At 40.2% G+C, this 22,249-nt stretch overlaps 1 protein-coding gene across 3 annotated transcripts in view; it reads left to right on the top strand.

Moving 5' to 3' along the window:
• The window catches only part of tbc1d22a (TBC1 domain family, member 22a), a 157,359-nt gene that overhangs the window by 9,955 nt on the left and 125,155 nt on the right, over nt 1-22,249 (top strand). For all 3 annotated transcript variants that reach the window (XM_039601206.1, XM_031758505.2, XM_031758503.2), the window contains exon 5: nt 4,754-4,936. In XM_039601206.1, the coding sequence (XP_039457140.1) occupies nt 4,754-4,936 (183 nt within the window). The remainder of the gene's footprint in view (nt 1-4,753; nt 4,937-22,249) is intronic.

The following is a 22,249-nucleotide window of genomic DNA, read 5'->3' on the forward strand; positions in this document are numbered from 1 at the left end:
AGGTGGAAGTGCCTGAGAAGGGGTTTCAAGACTGCATTTTATGTAGCTGATAGCTACACATAATATTGACACTGTAGTCTCACAATCAGCAAACCTGATGATTAGTTTTACATTAGAACTCATTATTCATTATTAAGCTGTGCTAACACATTTATAGGCAATAGGGGAACCAAGCAGACTTAATGAATCAGACTTAATCAGAGGTCTGACTGTCAACACTGTTTTTCCACTGTAAGATAAAAGTATTCAAGGATAAGAAAAGGAAAATGTTTCAGTGTAGAGCACTTTTTTTCATAGTAATTCCTGTAACATGTCCTTCTTCCCCCTTTGCCTCAAGTCCCTTTCCTCTTATATATGAACATGGGAGTTGAAAGAAACACCTTCCCACCTCCTGCACAGCTTCTCTGTGCGACCTGCCATGACCTCATAATACACAACAACTGTTCTGCATCATGGCTCCCTTTTATAGATGTGTCACTGTACGAGACCTGCTCCACAGGTCACGTCAGTGTTCATGTTTAAAAGTGACACTGTGTAGCGCTGTATAGCAGCAGGGTATGTCTATAGACCACAGCACCAGCACCAGTAGCAGATGCTGAAGCTGTACATGGTGAGCCGTGTAGCCGACTGTTGTCCTGTCTGGCAGGTCATCTGTCTGTCTGCCTGGCTGTCTGCTCCACTGCCTGTTGCTGTGTTTAGATACAGATAACACAAACAGCCCTTTGCCTTCAGGCAGTTCCTCTTATCTGGCCTCCATGTACGGCTACATCATCTGTTGGGACAGGGGTATACAAGTCTTCTCTTGTCTTCTCTTATTTTGTCTTCTGTTTTTTGGGGTTTTTTTCTGTTGTGCTTGTCTTCTAAAATACATACTCTGCTTTTGTAACTGCCTGTCATGTTTGGGAAAAGTGGTCTTTATAAATGTTTGTACACTTGCTCATATTTATTTTGAATCCTTTCTTAAATGTAATATTTGACGTCTTACCGTGGCTTACGGAATCATCAATTTTAAACGTTTATTGATATTTACATAATTATTTAAAATAAAAATTTGTCTCATTGAATTTCTTTCAGTTAAAAATCATATTATCTTTTACATTTTTAGCCAGCACAAAGCAGAAGTCACGATGATTGAACATTATACAGATGTTGTACAAGTGGATCAATATTTTGGCTTACCTTCAGTAATGGCAGAGACTGGTGTTGTTGAATGCTGGCTGCATGTTTGTAAATGGAATTTAAAACTGTGTAAGATTTCTTTCTTTCTCTGCTATTGGTGCAAAATTTCACAATCCGTGCACCCCGAAATGTAACTTTCTCAACTTAGCTTTGCTCTTAACAGCCTTTTAAAAGGAAAGTTATTAAATGAACTATAAAAAAGGGCTTATTGTTAAAATGACACAAAGGGCTCCACTAGAGAGAAGCTGCTGCCAGCTTGAATAATCTTTTTTAATTTTTCTAAGTGCAAATAAAGCACTTGAGAACAGATTTGTAGCCTTTTATTTGTTCTTGTAAAAAGTGAAAGGGATATTAAAATCTGCAGCATTCCAGTTTTCTTAATTGCTGCCAAGTGCTTGTGTGATTCTGGTTTTGCTTTAGGAAACGTTGGCAGTGCGGACGACAGGGCGTTTTTAAAAAAATTTTTTATGAACTTGTGCCCAGTGTGATAGGAGCAGTGTCCATCTTCACACTGAGGTCCTGATCTCACACACTTGTCTGTGTGCTGTCTCTGCTTGGTTTTGTGGGACTCTTTCTGTTGTTTCTTTTGCACATCTGGTAGAACATGTGGCCCTCAGTACTGAATTAATGTGTTTGTCTATCCATTATAGAGCCTTCACGGTTATAAAACCACAACTGCCGCTTTACTGGAAGCTCATTCCAGAACAAGCCACCAGCCGTAACTACATTTGTTAACACCTGCATACGAACAATACATTAATGTTATATCTAAGTACTCTCTTTGGGCTCTAAAATGATATGCATAAAGCGATTCTCACACATGAATTGTGGTAGAAGTTTATGCCAGAAGTTGCCTTTTCTTACTAGTAGTATGATCAAAATTAGGGGCATGACAGTCCTTATCTATTGTTCATGCTAATCCCGTATAAATCTCTGTTGCCATGACAGACTTTGTAATCATTACTGAAAATGCTTTGTTTGGTTGAGGTGAAGGTGACACGACAGGAAGCACACAGTACATCTGATTGGACTATGTGGATAGTGAGACAAGTTTTGTAATTTTGCCTCAGTATACCACCATGGTGGACCTTTAGCTTTAACCTCCTGAGACCCGAACTCTTCCACGACATGCATTTTTAATTTCTCTTTGATATTTGGGCATATTGGGGCCCGATGAATGTAAAAACAAAGAATTACCAGATTTTTATTTATTTTTTTACCTTATTTTTGTTTTTAAGAAAAATAAGAGCCACATATGAGGATATTCATTTAAAATTTTGATAGAACAGTAGCAGTATAATGTCCTCGTAAGTGGATATCAGGCCCTTGTAGAGCAAAATTGAGTATTTTGGTCTAAATAACCCAAAATGTGATGTCCACATATGTGGACCCCAGGTCCTAGGAGGTTAATTCAACAGAAGTTTTGGATTAACAGTTTAGGAGTTACAGCCATTTTTATACATAGTCTCCCATTTTCACAGTTAATTGGACAGCTGACTGACAAGCAATTTCATGGCCAGGTGAGATTTGTGGCCTTGTTAGTCCGTTATTAGTAAAGCTAAAAAGTGTTGAGCTTGAATTTGGTGTCTTTTTACTGGAACCTTATGAGTGAGGTCCAAACAGACACTGATGCAAGTGAAGGAGGTTATCATGAAACAGAGAAAACAGAATCGACCAGAGAGATGGCAGAACTTTAATAAAGAGCACTCTAGAGAGGTAGGTGAATCATTGTCAAAGTCTCAAATTGAGAGGTTCCTTCATGAATGGAAATGCAGACAGTTTACCCCCAGGTTACGCAGAAGAACAGGAAGGACAGACTAGACTTTAAATAAGAGACCATCTCTTATTCAAAGCCAGATAAAACAACTGTACCAGAATGATGGGAAGAGAAGGAGAAAAGCAGCTTATGAGGAAGTATTACGACGAAGGCATGTATGACTGCCATTGGAAGCGGGAAACCAGTGTTTATTGATAATGGGATTGCTGATAGGATAAGAGAGATATATAGAAGTGTGCAGGACTATACTCTCTGACAGCTTCAGCCAAATGGATCAGACAGCGCTTCACAGTGCAAATGTATAATGACCCAAAGCATACTGCAAAAGCAATCAAAGAGTTTCTCAAGGCAAAGAAATGGGATAAAGTTAGCGACCTAATCTCAACTCAATAGAGCATGCGTTTCAGTTAAGACAGCACTGAAAGCAGCAACAGAAGGTGGCTGCAGTAAAAGCCTAGCAGAGCAGCTCAAGGGAGGAAATGCAACATTTGGCGATGTCCATGTGTTCTAAACTTTCAAATAATCCTTAGGATTTGTCCAATTATTTTTGAGTCTTTTAAGAAAATATGGCCACTATGTATAAAAGTGCTGTAATTCCTGAACAGTTAATGCTCACATTTTTTGGAAAACCCTGTGAAATAAACCTGAAGTCTGCGATTGGCAATCACTGTAATATTTAGACTTGCTGGCCTGGCTAATGTCATTGGCTTTCATGTTACTGCAGCTGTTCCTCTCACAGACTGACAGACTGACTTCCCACAGTAAATCAGCTCCGTTAGAACCGAATCCCTGACCAGTGCAGCGTGATGCAGGTTTGCTGTTACAAACAGAGCTGGAGACGAATGAACCGTCGAGGACTTGATTTTTAGTTTAATGACAGATTTTCTGTCTGCTCTTCACGTGGCTTTTCTGCTCGTCTCTTGCAGAGAGCTCCGAGCTAAAGCTAGCTGCTCAGTTAAACTGGCTTCACTTGCAGATGGGCTCACAGTTTGGCCTGAGAGAGTCGCTGCACTGCGTTGCTGTTTTAGCAATTAAAACATAAAATTACGAAAAGAAAAAAGGAAAGTTCTGGGTGATATGACAGATTTAGGTGTCACACTATTATCCTTGTCTTTTGGCCACACTAATCCTGCATGAAAATCTGTTGCCATGACAACCCTTGTTATCGTTGCTGTAAATGTTTAGTTTAGTTTGATGGAGGTGACAGGACAGGAAGCGCACAGTACACATCTGATTGGACCGCACGGACTTTTCTCACATGTAGTCGATTGGTGCAGCAGGCAGAAAGGTTCTCAGGCTGCAGTGAGTGCAAGTAAACGGTTCTGTAATTTGATATCAACTCAATTAGCTTGAAAAAGCCGCTCTTCAATTTAACTTTGTCTGCTGTTCACAGCAACCTCACGTTATCTCGCCTGCTGTTTAACTTGTTATCACCGTACAGCTACCTATTGCTGCCAGACACGGTGTCAGCTTACCACAGCTCAAATTAAAGTGAAGCGAATGCTCATTCACATTCGAATTCAGGAGGCAGAGCATTTTTAAATAGCAAAAAGTGATCTTTGAGTAGACACAACTTTTGCAGTTGAGATTTTTCTCTAGGAGTTTGATGAAGATAAAAGCCATCAGTCCCTTTTTACATGTGGATGTATGTTTTCTTTAATGTAGCAGCAAGCCGTAGACCTTCATCACATATTCCGTCTTGTCTGCATGATGTAGAGCTGCATCGTCTCAATCCTTTGGATGTGTGTTTGTGTGTTTATGCAGCCCTAATTTCTCTCATCTCTCTCCTTCCACCAGATGCAGCAGGTGAGCGTGCAGCCCTCCACAGACAGCGGTCTCTGCCCCATCGGCCTCCTGTCATCCCTCTAGTGGCTCGCATGGCTGACCAGAACACATCTGGCACTCCAGCCATGACCGAGAGGGAAGCGTCCCGCCTAGATAAGTTCAAACAGTTGTTGGCAGGACCCAACACAGATCTGGGTAAGAGAAACTAATCCACCAGTCTCCATCTGTCAGTGTTACAATGTGTTCTCTTACTTAGTTCACTTGTCTCACTATTACTGTCTCTCTCTAGCGTTGCCTTATTTCTTTTGTTCCCTGAACTCTTTCACGTTTTCATTTCCTTGCACTCTTTTGCTTTCCACTCTGTCTGCCAGCTGTGTCGTGCTTTTAACAATGCTGCGAGGGAGAAAGTCATCCAGCCATCTGGACATGCAGATTACAAGGGGGGAAAAATACCCCAACAACAAAAGCCAATGACAGGCCTTTGTTCTAACCAAACGACAGGCCTTTATTGTTTATCCAACCCAAGAGATGTTGTTTGCTACCACTGCTTACCCCAGTGGCCGTGAAATCCTTGTGGACTTTTTGCATTTGACTTTGTGTCCTTTGTAACTAACTTTTGGCAACTTGTGCACATCAACTTGTTGCATCGATTCCCTTGTTTCAGGTAATTAAGTTACATCGAAGTAGTCATCAAACAAGTTATCTGAGTGCAGAATGCTGAGTGTTGAGATCCATCCAGTGACTAGTCTGCAATTTGCAGCATATTATGTGATGAAATGTCTGTGATTTTGGATGGAGAACATTGCCTCTGAATTTGTGGAGTTAATGCAGTTGTTATAGCAATGGTTTAAATCACAGCAAGGTGGGAAAGCAGCGTTTTCTGAACGCAGAAAAATCCCACATTTTACTGAGGTGTCTGCAGTTGTATTCAGGATTGGACGAACATGTGTCAGTCATTCGTGAAGAACAAAACACTGGACCACAAACATTATTTGACAAAAAAAGGTTAGATGTGGAACTGTGAAAAATACATACGTAATGACTTAAGTGAGGCCAAGCTGAGGATTAGAGCTGCTTGTCTCAGCGTATATAGGTCTGTCAGTTACCTTTGATAAAATCCAAATCAGTGAGTTGTTAAGAAACAAGTAGTAAACATGGCACCCAAAATGGAGTTGTTGTACCACAGGGAAAACCTATAGAGACCAACTCAGTTCTTTTGTATCAGGGTATCATCATTAAAATGTTGTGGCTGGAGGTTTTTTTTTTTTTTTTAACATAAGTCCAATGTCTTTCATTTTTTCCATTTGTTAAAATTTTAGCCTGCTGTAACTGGTTATTAGAGGAACTGCAGAAATTTCTGCTTGATGTAGCATTGTTACCAAAATAATAATAATAATAATAATACTAATAATAATAATAATAATACTATGATTGTAATTGTTGTTAAATTATCTTGCTTTTTTACCCTCTGAGTATCACAGTATATAATAAAAAAAACACATATTGACCTTGAAGAGTAAACTAATGACCAAAAATTGTAGCTGTTTGTCTTCCGCCTTAGTTTGACCTGAGGTTACCTTTGGTAAGAGCAGAGACTTTTAAAAGCGGTTGAGTTCGTGTGGATTATTGGTGCAGGATGAACTGTAAAAGTCAAATGTCTCTTAAAAGCCCTTTTGCTTTTAGACCCTTGTTGAGATTAAAGACGTACACCTGATGTTCTTGGGTTGTTTTTGTGTATTTAAGCTGTGTGCATGTGTTTGTTGAATGTGGCTGACAAAATATAGTGAGGCCACTGTGGTGAATTAAAAAAAAAAAACAAACAAACCCCAAACTGCAAGGCTTATGAGGAGAATTGGTTATGTGTCTGTCTAAATACACTAAATACGCTAAATGCAAAAAGCTGTGTCAGACGTATTTCAGTGCAGAAATGACACAGTTTAAATACTGTGCCTTCCATTTTCAAATGACGACTGTGGTCTTAATTTACCGCAACCGAAAGTCTTTCAACGTGTATTTGAGACAGTGTATTATTAGGGACAAACCTTTTATTCAGGTTTTTCTTTACCTGATCACATTTGAGTAATTTCCTTGTTGTTTTTCTCATCTACTGTTTGTGCCTTGGTGATTTACTGTTTTGCTCTTGGTGCAAAATCAACACTTTCTCGACCTGTTTCACATTAAACGACATCCTGCATTCATATTATCTTTCTTGGAAACATTTGAATTACAGGCCAACTGATACTGGAATTTTGAGGCTGCTTGAAAGAAAATAAGGAAAGTAATTTTCAAAACAGTTGTTGAGTAATAACAGGTTGAGGGAGCTAAAAAGGCAGGAGCTTGGCTAACCTGGCTCCAAAAGCAAGTCAATCTCTACAAACGTCCATATATATTTTACAACAAAAATAAACATGCTGGGGCCAAAAAAGCTCTTTATAAGTCATTTCCCTCCTAATATCCCTCCTTATAATAACTATAAATTCAATTTTTATATCCCTTTAAATTTTATTTATGCTTTAAGATGTGCATTATTAGGTTTAAGCCCCTCTATGTTGTACTGGTGCCTTTGGGTATATTTAATTAATATGCTAGCACTAATGATCACATATGAAATATCCTGTGAGATGTATCCATGAATCATGTCAATGCATCAAGCTAGCTAGCATTAGCTAATAACCTAGGACTCCACCTTTGCATCCAAATATATTTACTTCTGTCTTCAAAAACTAACAAGCAAAAAGTCATTTGCAAGTTTGGTCAAAAATATTAGTATGCAAAATAAGGACATCGTAGTGCCTACAACCATCTTTTATATACAGTCTATGTTTACAGTGGGCACACATACTTGTTGTTATTCAGGCTTTAATTTTCAGCAGTGTTTTATCCAGTTTACTTCGAATGTAATCGTTCTCAGTAAATTTGTGCTATTGCCATCATTATTGTTTGCAATCACATCTTAATTGTTACATTAATCTGCATTCTCAGCACCTAATTGCTTAATACATGGTGCTGGTTGACTTGCAGTTTGAATCAAAGTGTGCAAATTAGTGTCCCTTGGATGACTTTGCGGATGCTTAACTTTGCACATGTAGACTGCTTTAATGTGTACACACACACACACACACACACACACACACACACACACACACACACACACACACAGTGGGCATTAGCTACGGTCCTAAAATGTAAATGTAGGATTTCATTAGGCTTGAATAGCCTTCGTCAGCACACTTCTTCACCCCTTGAAAACTTTTCTAACAAACTGGTTCACAAGTCATCAGTGTTAGTCAACAGCGGTTGCGGTCGGCTCGGGAAAAGTGTATCTTGCACATCAGCAGAGTGTCTTGAGATGTCAGCCCCCATTAAGGCCTGCCAGGCATCACATGCTGACTGTCTAAATTTAGTTTAGTCCCTGCACCATGATTAGATACCCCAGAACGGGCGAGCCACGCTGCCGGCTGCTGGCAGCATGAAAGATGAACTTCATTCACAGGACATAATTAAGTGAAGGATTGGAGGAGAAGGGGGGTGCTGAGAGGTGATAGGGGAGGGGAGAAGGATGGGGCAGATAAGATAAGATAAGATGAAACTTTAATGATCCCCATGGGGAAATTGGGTCATTGCAGCGCCAAAGAATGGGATATAGATGAGAATACAAAAAGAAAAAAATAAATTGCCAGCATCTGATGGAATTTAAGCCTCTTGTAAACACATAGGTAAATAATATCACTGTGTGCTCACAGTTGGATGTTTTTCTTTCGGCGTTACTTAGATTATTTTCAAAGACTTTTACAGCTCCTTTTTTTCTTTTTTTTTACAATTTAAGAAGTTTTCATTTAAAAGTAAGATGACCAGACAGATACCACTCCTTGTCCTTTAAGGGCAGGTCATTATTTCTGCTTGCTGCCTGGGACGCATTAATGCTCATACAATTCGCACATACATACCAGTAGACTGTTTCAGTGGGGATGACACCCCCTGGTGTGAAAGGGAAATTTGACCGACTGTCCTTGAGCTCAAAGGACGAGGGCTGGGATGATCCATTGGCTGGTTGCTCGCTTGAATGGTGTAATTAATTGCAGAGGCAGCCATGTTTTGGGGCCAAGCCACCTGACATGGTTGGTCTGCCAGCCTCTAGAGACCAAATGTAGAGATGTGTGTGACTTGGTGCACAACCCAGCACCATTGGTCCCACAACTTAATACTTAGCTATGTACTACTGGTATTGGCCAAAAAATAGTTTAGATGCATTTTATATAAATATTTCACCTGTCAGTACATTATTTCTTTTTCTTGATCAACTTGCTTCAGGATCTCTTTTGCATTCAGAACTTTAACACCGCTGTCAGTTTCTCTCTTAACTGTCTGTCTCTCTCTTTTCATTGAACCTTGCGACAGGTTGTGACAGCAGTCTGTTTAGCATGTAAGGTCATGTAGAAGGTGATGACCTGTACGCTTGTAGGAGTAGGGTGATTGATGTCAGGTTGAACTCTGCTAATTATTCCTGATGTCCTGAGGCGAGCCGGTCTGTTGAGTGAACCTGAACACAGCACCCACTGTATGCACAGCGAGGGGGAAGCTATTTTAGACAGAACTGAGGGGGAAAGGGGGAAAAAATGAGTCCCGTCTACTACAGAGTAGAACTTTTGGAGTTTCACATTCCATGTTACATGTGAAACACTGAATTTTTTTCCACAGTGAAAAAATATATTTAGTGAGTTAATAGAGTCTTTTTTTTTTTTTTGAGCTGTACTTCAGATTCAACACAAATCGCATCTCAGTGAACCCAAATGATGATGAGCTTTTGGCTGAGCCATTTAAAACTAAAATGTACTTATTTTTTCCATCTGTTTTAGAGAAATGGAACAAGAGATTCAACCATTAATTATTTTCATGATAAATGAATCAAGTGTAAGCTAATACTGAAAAATTAAATACTTGTACCCCATGGTGCTCAATAGCCCAAAAACCAGTGATACAAATTATTCATTATATCAGAAAATATTGAAACATCTCCAAACGGCTTATTAAATGATCTTGTTTCTTTTACAAATGCTTCAGAACTGACAAAACAGTTACTATGGCTATTTATAAGCACTGATGGATTCATTGTTGGGATCACCTCAGACTGCTTTAATGAAAGCTTTAATGGGAATGATTAAAATTAGTCACCGTCAAATAAACAGATTTTTTTATTCTTTTGTCAGCGTGCGTGGGGGCAGTCTGGACACTTAGCTTTGTGAGTTCGATAACTTGAGAACAAGGTGACGTGGGATTTTGAAATTGATGCCATAGGTGTATCTTCTAAAAATCTCGGACCAGTACGAATTGCAGTGATCTCGGCCTCAAGGTCAAGGTCAAAGGTGAACTTTTCTGAAAATCACCAAGGATTTTCAAATTCATACCATAGGTGCACCTAATAGAAGGCTGAGGAGTACTGGCAGCTGCGGCTACAGCTGTTTGTGAAAGGTGCCTGTTAGCCCACAGTAGCACGTTAGCTCCACCTTAGCTGCTTTGCTGTGGGTGCACGTAGAGGAGCCGCCTGAGCCTCTCCGGCAGTGGCAAACTCAGAGAACTGATGACTCGTCGGAACAAGTCTCTTTGAGCCACGTGGGCCACAGGAACTTCAAGTTCTTCGATCATTACCACGGCTCCACAGTTCATGGAACTTTTTGCTCACGGAGCTCTAATAGCTGTTGATTGGTGATTAGTAACAGTCCATGAAACATCCAGCTGTTTATGATGCGGGTAAACATCTTGACAAATGCACTGCTATATGGCGCGTTGTGGTGTTGAACATTTGCGTGTGTGTGTGATGTGTTTAGAGACTGTATTTAATATTGTACACTCTCTCTAAGTCACTCTCTGGGAGACACTATAAGCCACAATTTTACAGACTTTATGCATATCTTTCTCTTTTAATAAATTTTAAGACCAAGAGCTGGCATCTGACATCAAGCAGTTATTGCTGGATGGCAGAAATACTGCTGTTGCTATGGCAATGGTCTTTTCTCCTCTTTTTCTTTTTTGGCAGTTTATCCTTTCACTTCCACCTTTTCATCGTTTCTTTTTCTTTTTTTGAGTCTTTCTCTACTTCTTTTTTTCTTATTTTTGTTTGCTCAGTATTTGGTCAGTATATGTGTTCAGTTAACACACGTACTCCCACACACGCCGGAGATCTGTGGGTCAGCAGCACTGCAAATAACTTACAGAAACATATACAACATAAACAAACCAATATCTAACATTAAGAAAGAGGAACGAAACAAACCAAACGGCTGCTCAGTGTGCAGGAACACACTTGCTTCCATTACCTTGCTGCCTGTCGGTGTGTCTCTACCCTCTGTTGGGGGTGCTGCAGCTCTTTGTTACTCTTGCAGCATTTCAGCGCCCGACTACCATCAGCCTCATTGCAGCAGCGGCGGTTTGGAGGCCTGCTACTTTCTGCCACGCTTTGCTTGCTCCGCACTTTGTAGTGCTACAATCTGCAATCCCGTTACACTGCAGTCACCATATGATAGGCTTACCATCAGGACCGTCTGCAAAGTTAATAGACGCTATCAAAGTGTGAATTGGCGATGTAATTCAATTCAGCTCGGTCTTAAAGCTTTGCCTAAAAGGACTGACCATGTGTGACACTTCCAGAGGTGTGTGTCACGGGCTCGGCAAGTGTAAAAAAAAAAAAAAAAAATTCAAAAAAGAGACGATGTAGCTTCAGACTGGCCATCCTGCAAAGAGAGGAGGCTCCATGTTCATTCTGATGAGATGCCAATAAAATCTATTTAAAGAATTTTATTTAAAAGCTGTGAGAGATATTGTGAGAAATACTACATTTTTAAGACTCTGTGTTTTCTTATTTCCCCTTTTTGCTTTAAAATTGTATGCTGTGTCAGTCAGTGAATGAACATTCGTTTGTGCGTGCTGCCTCCTAGCATGTCCCCAGGCGTAACACCTGACTTGATAAGGTTGATCCAACCACCAGCTGTCTCCTGTGTCAGTATCCTCACAGATTGTCTGGCTTAGTTTATTCATATGTTACACCATGTGGTCTTCCAGGTGAGTTTTTCATCCTCCCTTTCTTTCTTTTTAGGAAGCTTGACTGAACAGACCTCAGCTCTTACAGTTCTCTCCCAGCTGCTGAGAAATTTCTGCTTTATGTGCACGCCGTGCAGACATATACATCCGCAGCCATCAGCTTCACCCTTTAATTTAGTATCTAAATTAATCCATTTACTAACTTACATTTAAAATCGTGACAATTCTCCATTATAGCTCTGCCCACAGCCTAGTTGTGTAGTAATTTGATTCATGATTAATAACACAGCGCTCCTTAACAGGCTTTCTTTTACTTCCTTAAGGCTAAATCGAGATAAAAAAGGTTCCCATTAAGTGTCAGGTTTAATTTCAAAAACCATATACAGTGAATAAAAAAAAAAACCAGCGACTTATAAAGCAGATTGATAACCTTTTACTATTGCAGAAACTTTCAGTATATTTTTAATTAACCATTTATTCTGCAGTAAAGGAAAAAGTAGATTTCTGGATTTAGAATCGATGCTTATTGTGTTTGACAGCCCCGGTGGTGGATGCTGACATTAAACATGGACACAATCTTAAATAATGAGGTCAGCAAATGCAAGTAATCCCTGTGAGTCAAAAGCTCAGGCTGTTTCCCACTGTTTGTTCTGCTCTTGGCTCTATAATCTGTCATATATACCTGATATGAATATCCTTAGAATAGTCAACTCACATAGGAAGTGACATATGCTGTGCTGACCTGTTTCAGACTGAGGATAAACTGAGCAGCCTGACCAAAGGCGAATTATTCTGAACTGTAAATCCGCCTGAGCTGCTCGAGAATTCGAGAATAAAAACGTGGAGCTGGACATAAGCATAACAGGTCCCCTTTTACAGGATCAGTTTCACCTCAGACTTTTGCTCTAGGCCAAAAGAAAACAAAGCCTTCCTCTGCAGTGGTCAGCGTGTGTTTCAGATTTTGTTTTGAAGCACTTTAATGAGGAGTATTCACTGTTAACTATTGCAGTTTGGTAGTTTATTGTTTAAATCTGAATGTAAAATCTATAAATATTTGTGGACAGCAGCTCTTTCAGTCAACAGAAATGTTGCCTGCAACACTAACTTACCTGCAATTTAATATGACTGGTGTCACCAGGCCAGATATTTTTGAAAGTGTTTCACCCAAAACACTTAAAGGCAAGGCAAACCTCGGGGAATTAACTGTACAAATTCTCTGTGTTCATGCAAAAGAACACTCTCTCTCTCTCTCTCTCTCTCTCTCTCTCTCTCTCTCTCTCTCACTCACACACACACACACACACACACACACACACACACACACACACACACACACACACACACACACTGTCACACCTGTACGCTCATCTGTGCTCCGTGTCCTCTCCCAGCCATCTGGGCCATCCATCAGGTCTCCTGAGCAGGTATAATCCAGGGAGGGAGTATCTTTTTACAAGAGTCCCATTAGTTTACGAGCTGTCTGCTCCCTGGCGCTATCGCTTTGTCCTTTAGATGAGTTAGACCATTCAGGACTCTCTCATAGCATTCAAGGTTTATAGGAGGGGAGCTTAACTTTTTAATATACTCTGTGATAAAGGTGTCTGTCCTGATTGTATTGTTTTTCTGACCTCAGTGACTAAATATCTTCAGATGACTTGAATAATAACCTCGAGAAGCTATTGCATTCGCTGACTTTATCACTGAGGTATTTCCCAAAACAGGTACTTTGGGAAACACCATTGTAAAATGTGCTTTATAAGCTTTACGTTTAATACTACACACATGAAGGAAAGATTTAAGAAATAAATTGTACTGGTACTTAATGTGTGTAAATCTCACCACTATAGGTTAGTAGATTGTAGATTCAGTCAACAGTTGTTTTCGTACACCTCCCAGTTCAAGTGTAAATCCCTAGCTACAGTGGCCACTGTAGGATAAACAGTGGTGGCCAACGTTCATCTGTAGTGAGTGTGGGCGATCACCTCAACTGCCATGCATCATTTACTCTGTTTATTTTGGAAGAGGCTGTAAAACCTTTGTTAAATGAGTCGATACGGAATCGATTAGTCAGTGATGCTCACTTCTGTCCGATGACAACAATACTGAGGTGAGGTGTAAAGGATATCCTGAACTTTTCTGCACTCCTGTTAGCTGTCATTAGCTGCTGTTAGCTGCTGTTAGGCAATGTTAGTGTAACTTTCTAACATTGTTGCACTCGGACACTGCCATGTGATTTCTTTTCTTTTTTTTAGTAGGAAACTGGAGCCTAAAATTAGCTGGCATAAAGTTAGCTTATAACTGTTGTTGTTTTTTAGTTGGCTTGTTGTCAGCGGGTTGGACATCTAATCTGCTGACTGTAAGTAATTGTGACAGTATCGAGAAAAAAAACACGTTTTCGTGTGTCAGTAGCATGACGCTAGTTCAGGAAGTGGTGAGTAAGAGGTGAGGGGGAAGAGGATGACGTTTTATCCAGATGCCAGTGGCGTGGTGTCTTCTTCATGTTTTTACTTCATTCATGAAGGGGACTCTTTCTCAGATGATAAAACATCTGATCTTGAATGTGAAGATGCAACTTATGAGTGTAAATTTACCTCTACTGCACACGAACAGCTGCGGATTCTCTCCTCTGCCTTCGGTGTAGTACATATGTGGCTGGTCTCTAGTCACATAGATAATTAAGCAAAATGGTGATGATGTCCATCTTGGCCATTGTATTCAAGATGGTGGTGCAACAATGTGGCTTCAGCAGATTGAAGCCCACTCCTACATAATTCTTAATGGATTAATTCTAAGTTTATGAGAGCACATCAGTTAGTTGGAAGAACTAATTATATATTAATCACTTTATATTTATGAGTACAACATTATTTTTGCTTATTTAATAACTTCAGATATTGCATACTGTGCCTTTAAGATGGAGGTGAGGCTCAAAGTTTCATCAAATTGGTGTTTGTAGGTTGACTTTATGTTAAGCTGATGTATGTGGAAAGCTAAGTGCTCGCAGGATTGAGTTTGGATTTGCTGAAGAAGCTTCTGGAAGCTTCTGTTGCAGAACACAACTCTTTGGCCAGGTGTGTTTAGGGGTGTGTGTGTGTGTGTGTGTGTGTGGTATTCACGTGCGTGAATATGTGTGTTGCTGTTTTGCCCCAGTGGTCGCGCTCCGACTGAACGATGCCTGAATAGTGCATGGCTCCGGCCCGCCAACCGTCTTCCCTCCTGCTCCCATCAGCTCCCTGCTCATCCAACACTGACTGACAGCACTTCTTCCCTCTCCCGCTGTCTTCTATTCTTCTTCCTGGCCTTCACAGAACTGTGCACACAGGCAGGTAGACTGACTGACAGGCAGGTAGACAGGCAGACATGGAAGGGGTGCAAGTACACACTCTGACATGCACATTTACAATCACATATGTGTGCACACTTCCTCATAGGAGCTCCATTTGATTTTTTTTTTTTCATTACTTGGTTGTTTATAGTGAGTCCTCCCTTGCTGAGAGGAGCTCCTGAGCTCTGTTGTTTCAGTCTTTCAGTCCTTTGTCATGCTTGGATGATTGTATTGGTGGCACTTGACTATATACTTTGTGCCCACTCGAGATCCCAATAGGTGATAACCCAACAAATAACCCGCTCTTTGTGGAAAATGCAACAAAAATTCCGCTTTGAGATTATTTTTGTTTTGAACGAAGCAAGACTCGAAAGCCCGGAAACGTAGGTGAAGCTGACAGATCCAGGATTTCTTGCAGCATCTAAATGAGCAAATGGAGGTAACATATGCTGTGAAATCATTTGGATGCACAACCTGTAACATGTGGCAGTGCTGGTGGAAAAAACTAGCAACATGCAGCTAGCTTACCTAGAAAGGGAATCTAGGTTGTCGTTTGATCTCTGTTGTCGTCTATGAAAAACTTGCAATTATGTAGCAGTTTCACTTAAAAACTTAATTTAAAACAATACAAATCATCCAAGAAAATTGCCATCCAACTGCCTAGCCCTGAACAAAACCCTTATTTAGGTTGTCAGTCCAGACAAAAACGAGGGACAGAGCATCTTATCACATGTGCTGTTTCTTACATTAGGCTTTCTGAACACAATAAAGTGTGTTCCTCAGGATTTGTTTTCTTATTTAACATCTTGGGTTATGCAGCAATTTTCATTAGAAGCTGAAACCCTTTTTAAATTGAGGTAAATTATGTTTAATTAGCGTACAAAAAGGGTTCAGTGAGCATTACTAGTGTGCTTGCATCCAAAAATTCATGTAATATTGAAATTGAACATTGGTCTCACCTTGTTTGTTAATGAATGCTGCTCGTCTCCTAAGTGTTTAAGGTCTAACAAGCTAAAAAAAGAAGAGAAACTGTTATCTGTTCAGCAAGGCTCAACAAGTCCTGCAAATTAAGAGACAAACTGGAATGGCACACTTGCAGAGCACGCTCTTTGCCAATGCACTGCACTCTCTCACAGTTTTTAAGAAAGTGATCTGGATCAGCAGCATAATCTAATGGGTTCTTCCTATGCCTGTGCTCTGCCTCTCTGCCAAGTTTCATTAAATTGGTAGTGTTTTGCACAGTCCTGCTGACAAACAGAGACAAGCAGCACCTCTGATGAGGCTCTACCTCGGCCTTTTGCCTTAGTGGAGGAAATGTGTCATTTGTTAAAGCCCTTTGTGGTTTATGATCTCATGTTCCTATTTGCAGGCTGATATGATTTGTCTGCGCTTTGTAAAATTGCTGGAAATCAGTGTTAAAATAAATCACATTGGTGTGATTGGGCATTGTTCAGGTTTTTAAAGAAAGAGCATGGTTTTAGATAAAATAAAACAAAGACTGGGTGATATGTTGTTAAATTTGTTAAAATTATATAGTCAGAAACAGAGGGTACCGTTTGCTTTTTTGAGCCAAAGTATCTCAATCTGTGGACTATATATATATCCTTTTTGGAATTGGTATGTGACATAATTAAAAAATGTTGAGGTACCAGTAGTAAATAAAACTAGATTTAGACCTTTTCAGAGATCAGAAACTCAGAGGAAGGAGAAACACAATGAAACACGCAGCCACAACACTGCTAGAAGAACAAACCAGAACTGGGTTTCAAGTTTACAGCTGTCTGAGAGCCGAATTATAAATTGTTAGAACCAACAAATGACCAACAATGCTCAAACAGATCTGTTTGCATAATACCAAAAAGAAGAAATAAAGGTTGTCAGTGTCATTGTCCTCCACATTCAAGCCAGCCTGTTGATCTGAGAGCAGGTGTGAACCCTGCCCACAGCCGTATGTCAGAGTACAGACTGTTCTCACACACTTCATGGATATAAGGTTCAGTTTCATGTGCATAGGGGCTGTCAGCTCTTTATCTAAAAGGTCTTCAGAAACTTCAGGAAACTATAACTAAAAGTAAAGTACACTGGATTTATGGAGAAAACAATGTTACTTCACCTGCCTCAGCTGATGCAGCCAGTGGACTCAGACAGGAAGGTCATTAAGGTCACATAATAAATGTTAGATTTAAAAATACAGATTTTTTTTTTCCAATAGAATTATTTATTTTTCTCATCTTGACCTGGTAGTTAATTCCTCAGTTTACTTCTTTTAGAATCGCTGTGGCCAGTGGCTTTGTCACTTGATTAGAAACACTTGTTCATGAGGAAAATACTTGAGGCTGTGTTCTAATGCTGGTTTCTTAATAATTTAGAAGTAGGATTAAGTTGTCTTTACAGTGCTGCAAACCCTGGAATTTATTAAAAAAGGCCTCTGTCTTTAACAATGTCTGAACTAGCTAAATGTTAAGGAAGTGATCCTGTGACCCACATGTATGTGCCAGAGAGAATCTGGGTCAGAGAGGTGACAAAGACACATTCTCTCCTGCTTTAATAAGCACAGTTGAGGTGGCCTTTATCAAGGCAGCCAGCCCCGTCTGCTCAGTGAAGCCGCTGTCTGCGACGGTACATGAGTGAATGCACTGGAAAACTCCGCCTTGCGCTCATTTGACGTGACCTTTATGTCCCCTTGATACTGCTCTCAGAGTTTGGTTGTGTAACACTTTGGGTTATCTTGGCTGGTTAAATAAGTTTTAATGAAATATAAACACGATAAAACATATTGCGCCCTTTGAACGTTTCAAGAGTCACTGAGCATTCGCTCCCTCCGGGCGTTCCCCCCCATCAGAGGAGCTGTTGTGGGTGTTCAACATAAGGTACATGGTGTTCTAATCACCCCCTGTGGTCCCCAGCTTAACTCCACCCAAGACAAAGTGAACTCCTGTAAGTTCATGCATAATGGAATACAGTAGCCACAGAGAAGAGACTTGCAGCACTTGCCCTTGAGTTGTTACAGGTGGGTTTTTTTTGTTTTTTTTAATGGTGTTAAGAAATATGGCTTCTTCCAAGGTTGGGTCTGTCCCTCCAGAATAATCCGTTGAGATCTGTGTCCAACATGAAAAACACCCACGATACTGATCATGTTAAGTCTAAAGAACATTATAACATAATGAGATGTTTTACTGGTCTCCACAGGGTCCCCTCTTTCACTTCTCTATATGTGCTTTGAAATAACTGCCTGTGGGGTGAATTGACTTTAAACAGAGGTTTTGCTTTAATTTTGTCTCTCCAGAGACCTCTTTAAAAGAAATGTCCTTATAGTTTTTTTTTCCTCTTCTAGATATTATGATGTATAGCGAGGAGTGACAAATTTGTCAGCTAAAAGTGTCTTGTTTGCATTGCTAACTTTGTTCAGTGAAAGTGACGCCGACAGCTAGTCCCTCGTCACCTCCGGGACAGTTGCAGAAACTTCTCCGCCCTTCATTTTGACAAGTGCCCGCTGAGCAAAAACAACAGATTAATTTTCGAAATGTCACGAAATGCCTTTAATTTATTCCAGTGGAGTTTGGGTTCGGCTGTCTCATTCATAATGCACAAGAGATGCCCTAGAGAGTTATATGTTTTTTGAGAGATGAGCTAGCCTCGCACTAATGAAACGACATCTGCAATTTAGCCTGTACGTCAGCTATGCTCATTTTGCCCTCTCCATCTCTGCCCACTGTGGGAAATTGAGTTTTATTCCTTAGCAATGACTTCTTGGGAATTGCAGTATGGTTGTGTAATATTCATTTAGGAAATGGCAAAAATAAAAAAAATCAGGATTTAAAGACTGTTGTGGAAGAATAGTGCGTCACCTCGGAGTAGATTTTACAGATGGATTATAGATTTATATATTTCCTCATGCAGTTCTCAGCTCAAGGAAGCCTTTTAAGCCAGGAGTAATTAGAATGTGTGATACTGGAAGGTTGGTTCATTGTATTTTCATGTACAGAACCAGTGTGGTGCATACGTCCTCCTTACAGTCAAGCTGTGGGTCTAGAAACCATCAGCGCTCACGTTGGGGTAACTAATTTGGATTCTGTAGTCGTCCGGCTCTCTGCTGGGGAATGTTTGGAAGACAGTGAATTGCAGCAATAGAGGTCGTTTTCTCTATAGGATGTAGGGCACCTTTCCTTGTTCTGCTAGCTGCATGGTGTAAGTAAATATTTGCACCTTGCCCTTCGGACACACTGCTGCGTATCTACATACATACACAAGCAATGCAGTCCTTCTCCCACAAGCTGTTCCTGCAGAATATTTGACCACAAAGGACAGAGGCGTTTTGAAAATCACTGCAAAATCAGGATGTAAAGACCATTAGCCAACTTCTGCCCCATGCCCCTTCACTCCCCTCCTCTGTGCAGCCTATGGAGAGATTAATGCCAGGTAGGTGAGCTATAACATAGTTTAATTAAGCCCGAATCACCAAGATTCATGGACCTATTTCTTTGTCTGACAGTGCAAATGAAGGTTCAAAGGGTGCAAGGCAAGAGGAGAGACACCTTTTGACAAGCTGTTAGGAGCATAATGAATGTGGAGGTACACATAGGATAACTATTTCACCCTTAAGGACCGTTGCAGATGATTTCTGCATAACCTCAGTGCAGGTATTCTGCTCTACATGTCTGAAAGGTAGATGTCGTGGCAAGCAGCCTCGTGCTAGATTCAGATATATGATCAGCCACCAGTGGTAAAGATGTAAAAATTCATCCTATAATGGGGAGGCGTTAAAATAATATAAGAATAATATGCTCCGGTCCCTTTGACGTGCAGTCGTGGTAATCAATATGCGGAGTACTTCTCCAGCCTGCAAAACAGGATGTACCCCGAGGACAACCACAGGAGCGGGGCGATTCTAGCGCAGAGAGAGCGGCCGCTGTGCAGATCGATCTCAGCTTCTGTGGCATCAGGATAGCGTTATGTGTTGGAAGTAACATGAAGTATCGCATTATGAGCTATTCCCCAAACAATGCGAACTGTGGAGGAAAAAAATAGTTTTGAATAGGACAGAAGATTGTTTCCTGGCACAGTGTCAGGCACAAGATGAATGGCTTGGAAACATAAATGCCTAAAATTGATGTTTTTACTAAAGATATAGATAGTTTTTTCATTTCCATCTCTTCTTTTTACTTGTGAAAACCCATAATTTTTGGGGTTGTATCTCCAAATATTTGTATCATGCTGCTTTTTTAAAGATTCCAGCAATTGCATTGTATTTTTTTCTCTCTTTTCTGAATGCATTTATTTATCTTTTGTAATGTCTGGTCCAGTTTCTGTCATGATTACATAAACTCCCCCCAAAAAGTTTTAAGATCAGTTGCAAAGCACATGAAACACGAATGCAATAAAACCCACACAAACAAAACCATAAATACAAAGTAATATGTCTATCTAATGTAAAATATTAAACATTTGGCACCGGGGTGCAGGAAATCATTTTGTTTTTAACACTTCCTGCTATTCTTTTTAGATTTGTTGTTTGCGTTTTTCAGAATGTAGTTCTGAAACCAGTCCTGCAGCTGAAATTACATATTAATGTACTCTTTAGTTCCCCTGAAATAATATACAGGATTCTTATGTATCAAATAGTTAGCAGAGAACACACAATCCAAGCTCAGGAAACTACATTGTCATTAATAATCCACAATGCAGTTTAAACGGTGAACATATCAACGTGATGTCCCTCTCTCTGCCTTTAATCAGGACAGTAGTTTTACAGAATCAACCTATGACCTGAAACTAGCAGTTGAGCTCATAAAATCATCAGTAAAGTGTTTGCTGGGGTCACAGCGCAACAGAGCTGATGACACAACTCACTGATTTTTAACCAGAGGTGGTGTTTCTTTAAAAAGAATTAATGCATTAGCTCGACTTTTCAAAGGATGCTATGCACTTTTTTATACTGTGTTAGAAGCTAAGTAGTGTGCCTGAATAGGTACATATTACTGCTATTCATGCAGAAGTATGTTGAGTGATAGTACACATAGAATATGGGATTTTGAATGCAACGGCAATGATATCCACTTTTTTAAAAAAATCTGGTGAGTAAATAATATTTCTGTTGCAGTTGAGTTTGATTGGACAACTTTGGTGCTGCTGTGATTTAAATTTCCACACCATAAAATTGTAGCAATAAAGGAAAAGCAGCCTCCCAAGTGTCGTCTTCAACTTGTTGTAGTGTTGTGGAGCAGAAAGGAAAGGAATCCATTCTTTTGCTTTGCGATTTTAATGGTCTGTGTGATGTCTGAAGGACTTTTTTTTTTTAAAAAAACCTGCGACCTGCTGCTGCACACGTTGCCTTGGGGTAATCGACACCTTCCCACATCACGGTGCTCTGACTGTCTCTGAACCAGCAGACCCATGCTGTGCACTGGATCACTGTATTGAATTTCTATATAATTAAAGTCACTGGGGGTAAGGTAAGAGAGAAATTTTAAGTGGAAGATGCGCAGGAACTAAAGAGAATAAATAGCTGCTCCCATCAGCTGAACAAGCTCTAATGCGTTTCACTCAATTTAGCCAATGGACTTAGCCCATTGCTGTTTAGCTGATTGCTATTTCCTATTCTGCTATCTGTCACTGGCTCTGCGTTGCATTTGCCTTGAAGAACAGGCAAGGCAGAGTCATTTGGCAGCGCTAATCAATACTGTTCACTCTGTGCAAAGACCTTATCAATTTCCAGCCGGTTCCATGAATAGGAGCAGAGGAGGAACTTGGCTTATTTATTAGGTACATTTGTTTTTTCTTTTTTTGTTTTTTTTTTTCTCACAGAAAAAAGTATGTTAAGGTGGTGGCATTTCCTTTGCTCAAAAATCAATCCTCTCTCTTTCTTTCATTCGGAGAATGCAGGTAAAACAGCGGCAGTGCAATTACAAGTGAAGAGATTTCCATTGCTTTTTTTATGTTTCCCTCAGTTTGGTGAATGCTAATGGGGGCTTGTAGACTTGCAGGGCACGGGCAGAGCGAGGCCCATCTGTGAATAATGGATGAGTTAATGTTAGCGAGAAGTCATCCAGGAACCCACTCCTCAGAAGAAATACATGTAATTTTTTATCTTTGGTTTCCTGGACTGCGTGATTCTGATTGGCAGGGTCATCCAGTCATCTCACGTACTT

This window comes from Oreochromis aureus, linkage group 17, assembly GCF_013358895.1.
Source record: "Oreochromis aureus strain Israel breed Guangdong linkage group 17, ZZ_aureus, whole genome shotgun sequence".
NCBI classification, from domain to species: Eukaryota; Metazoa; Chordata; class Actinopteri; order Cichliformes; family Cichlidae; genus Oreochromis; species Oreochromis aureus.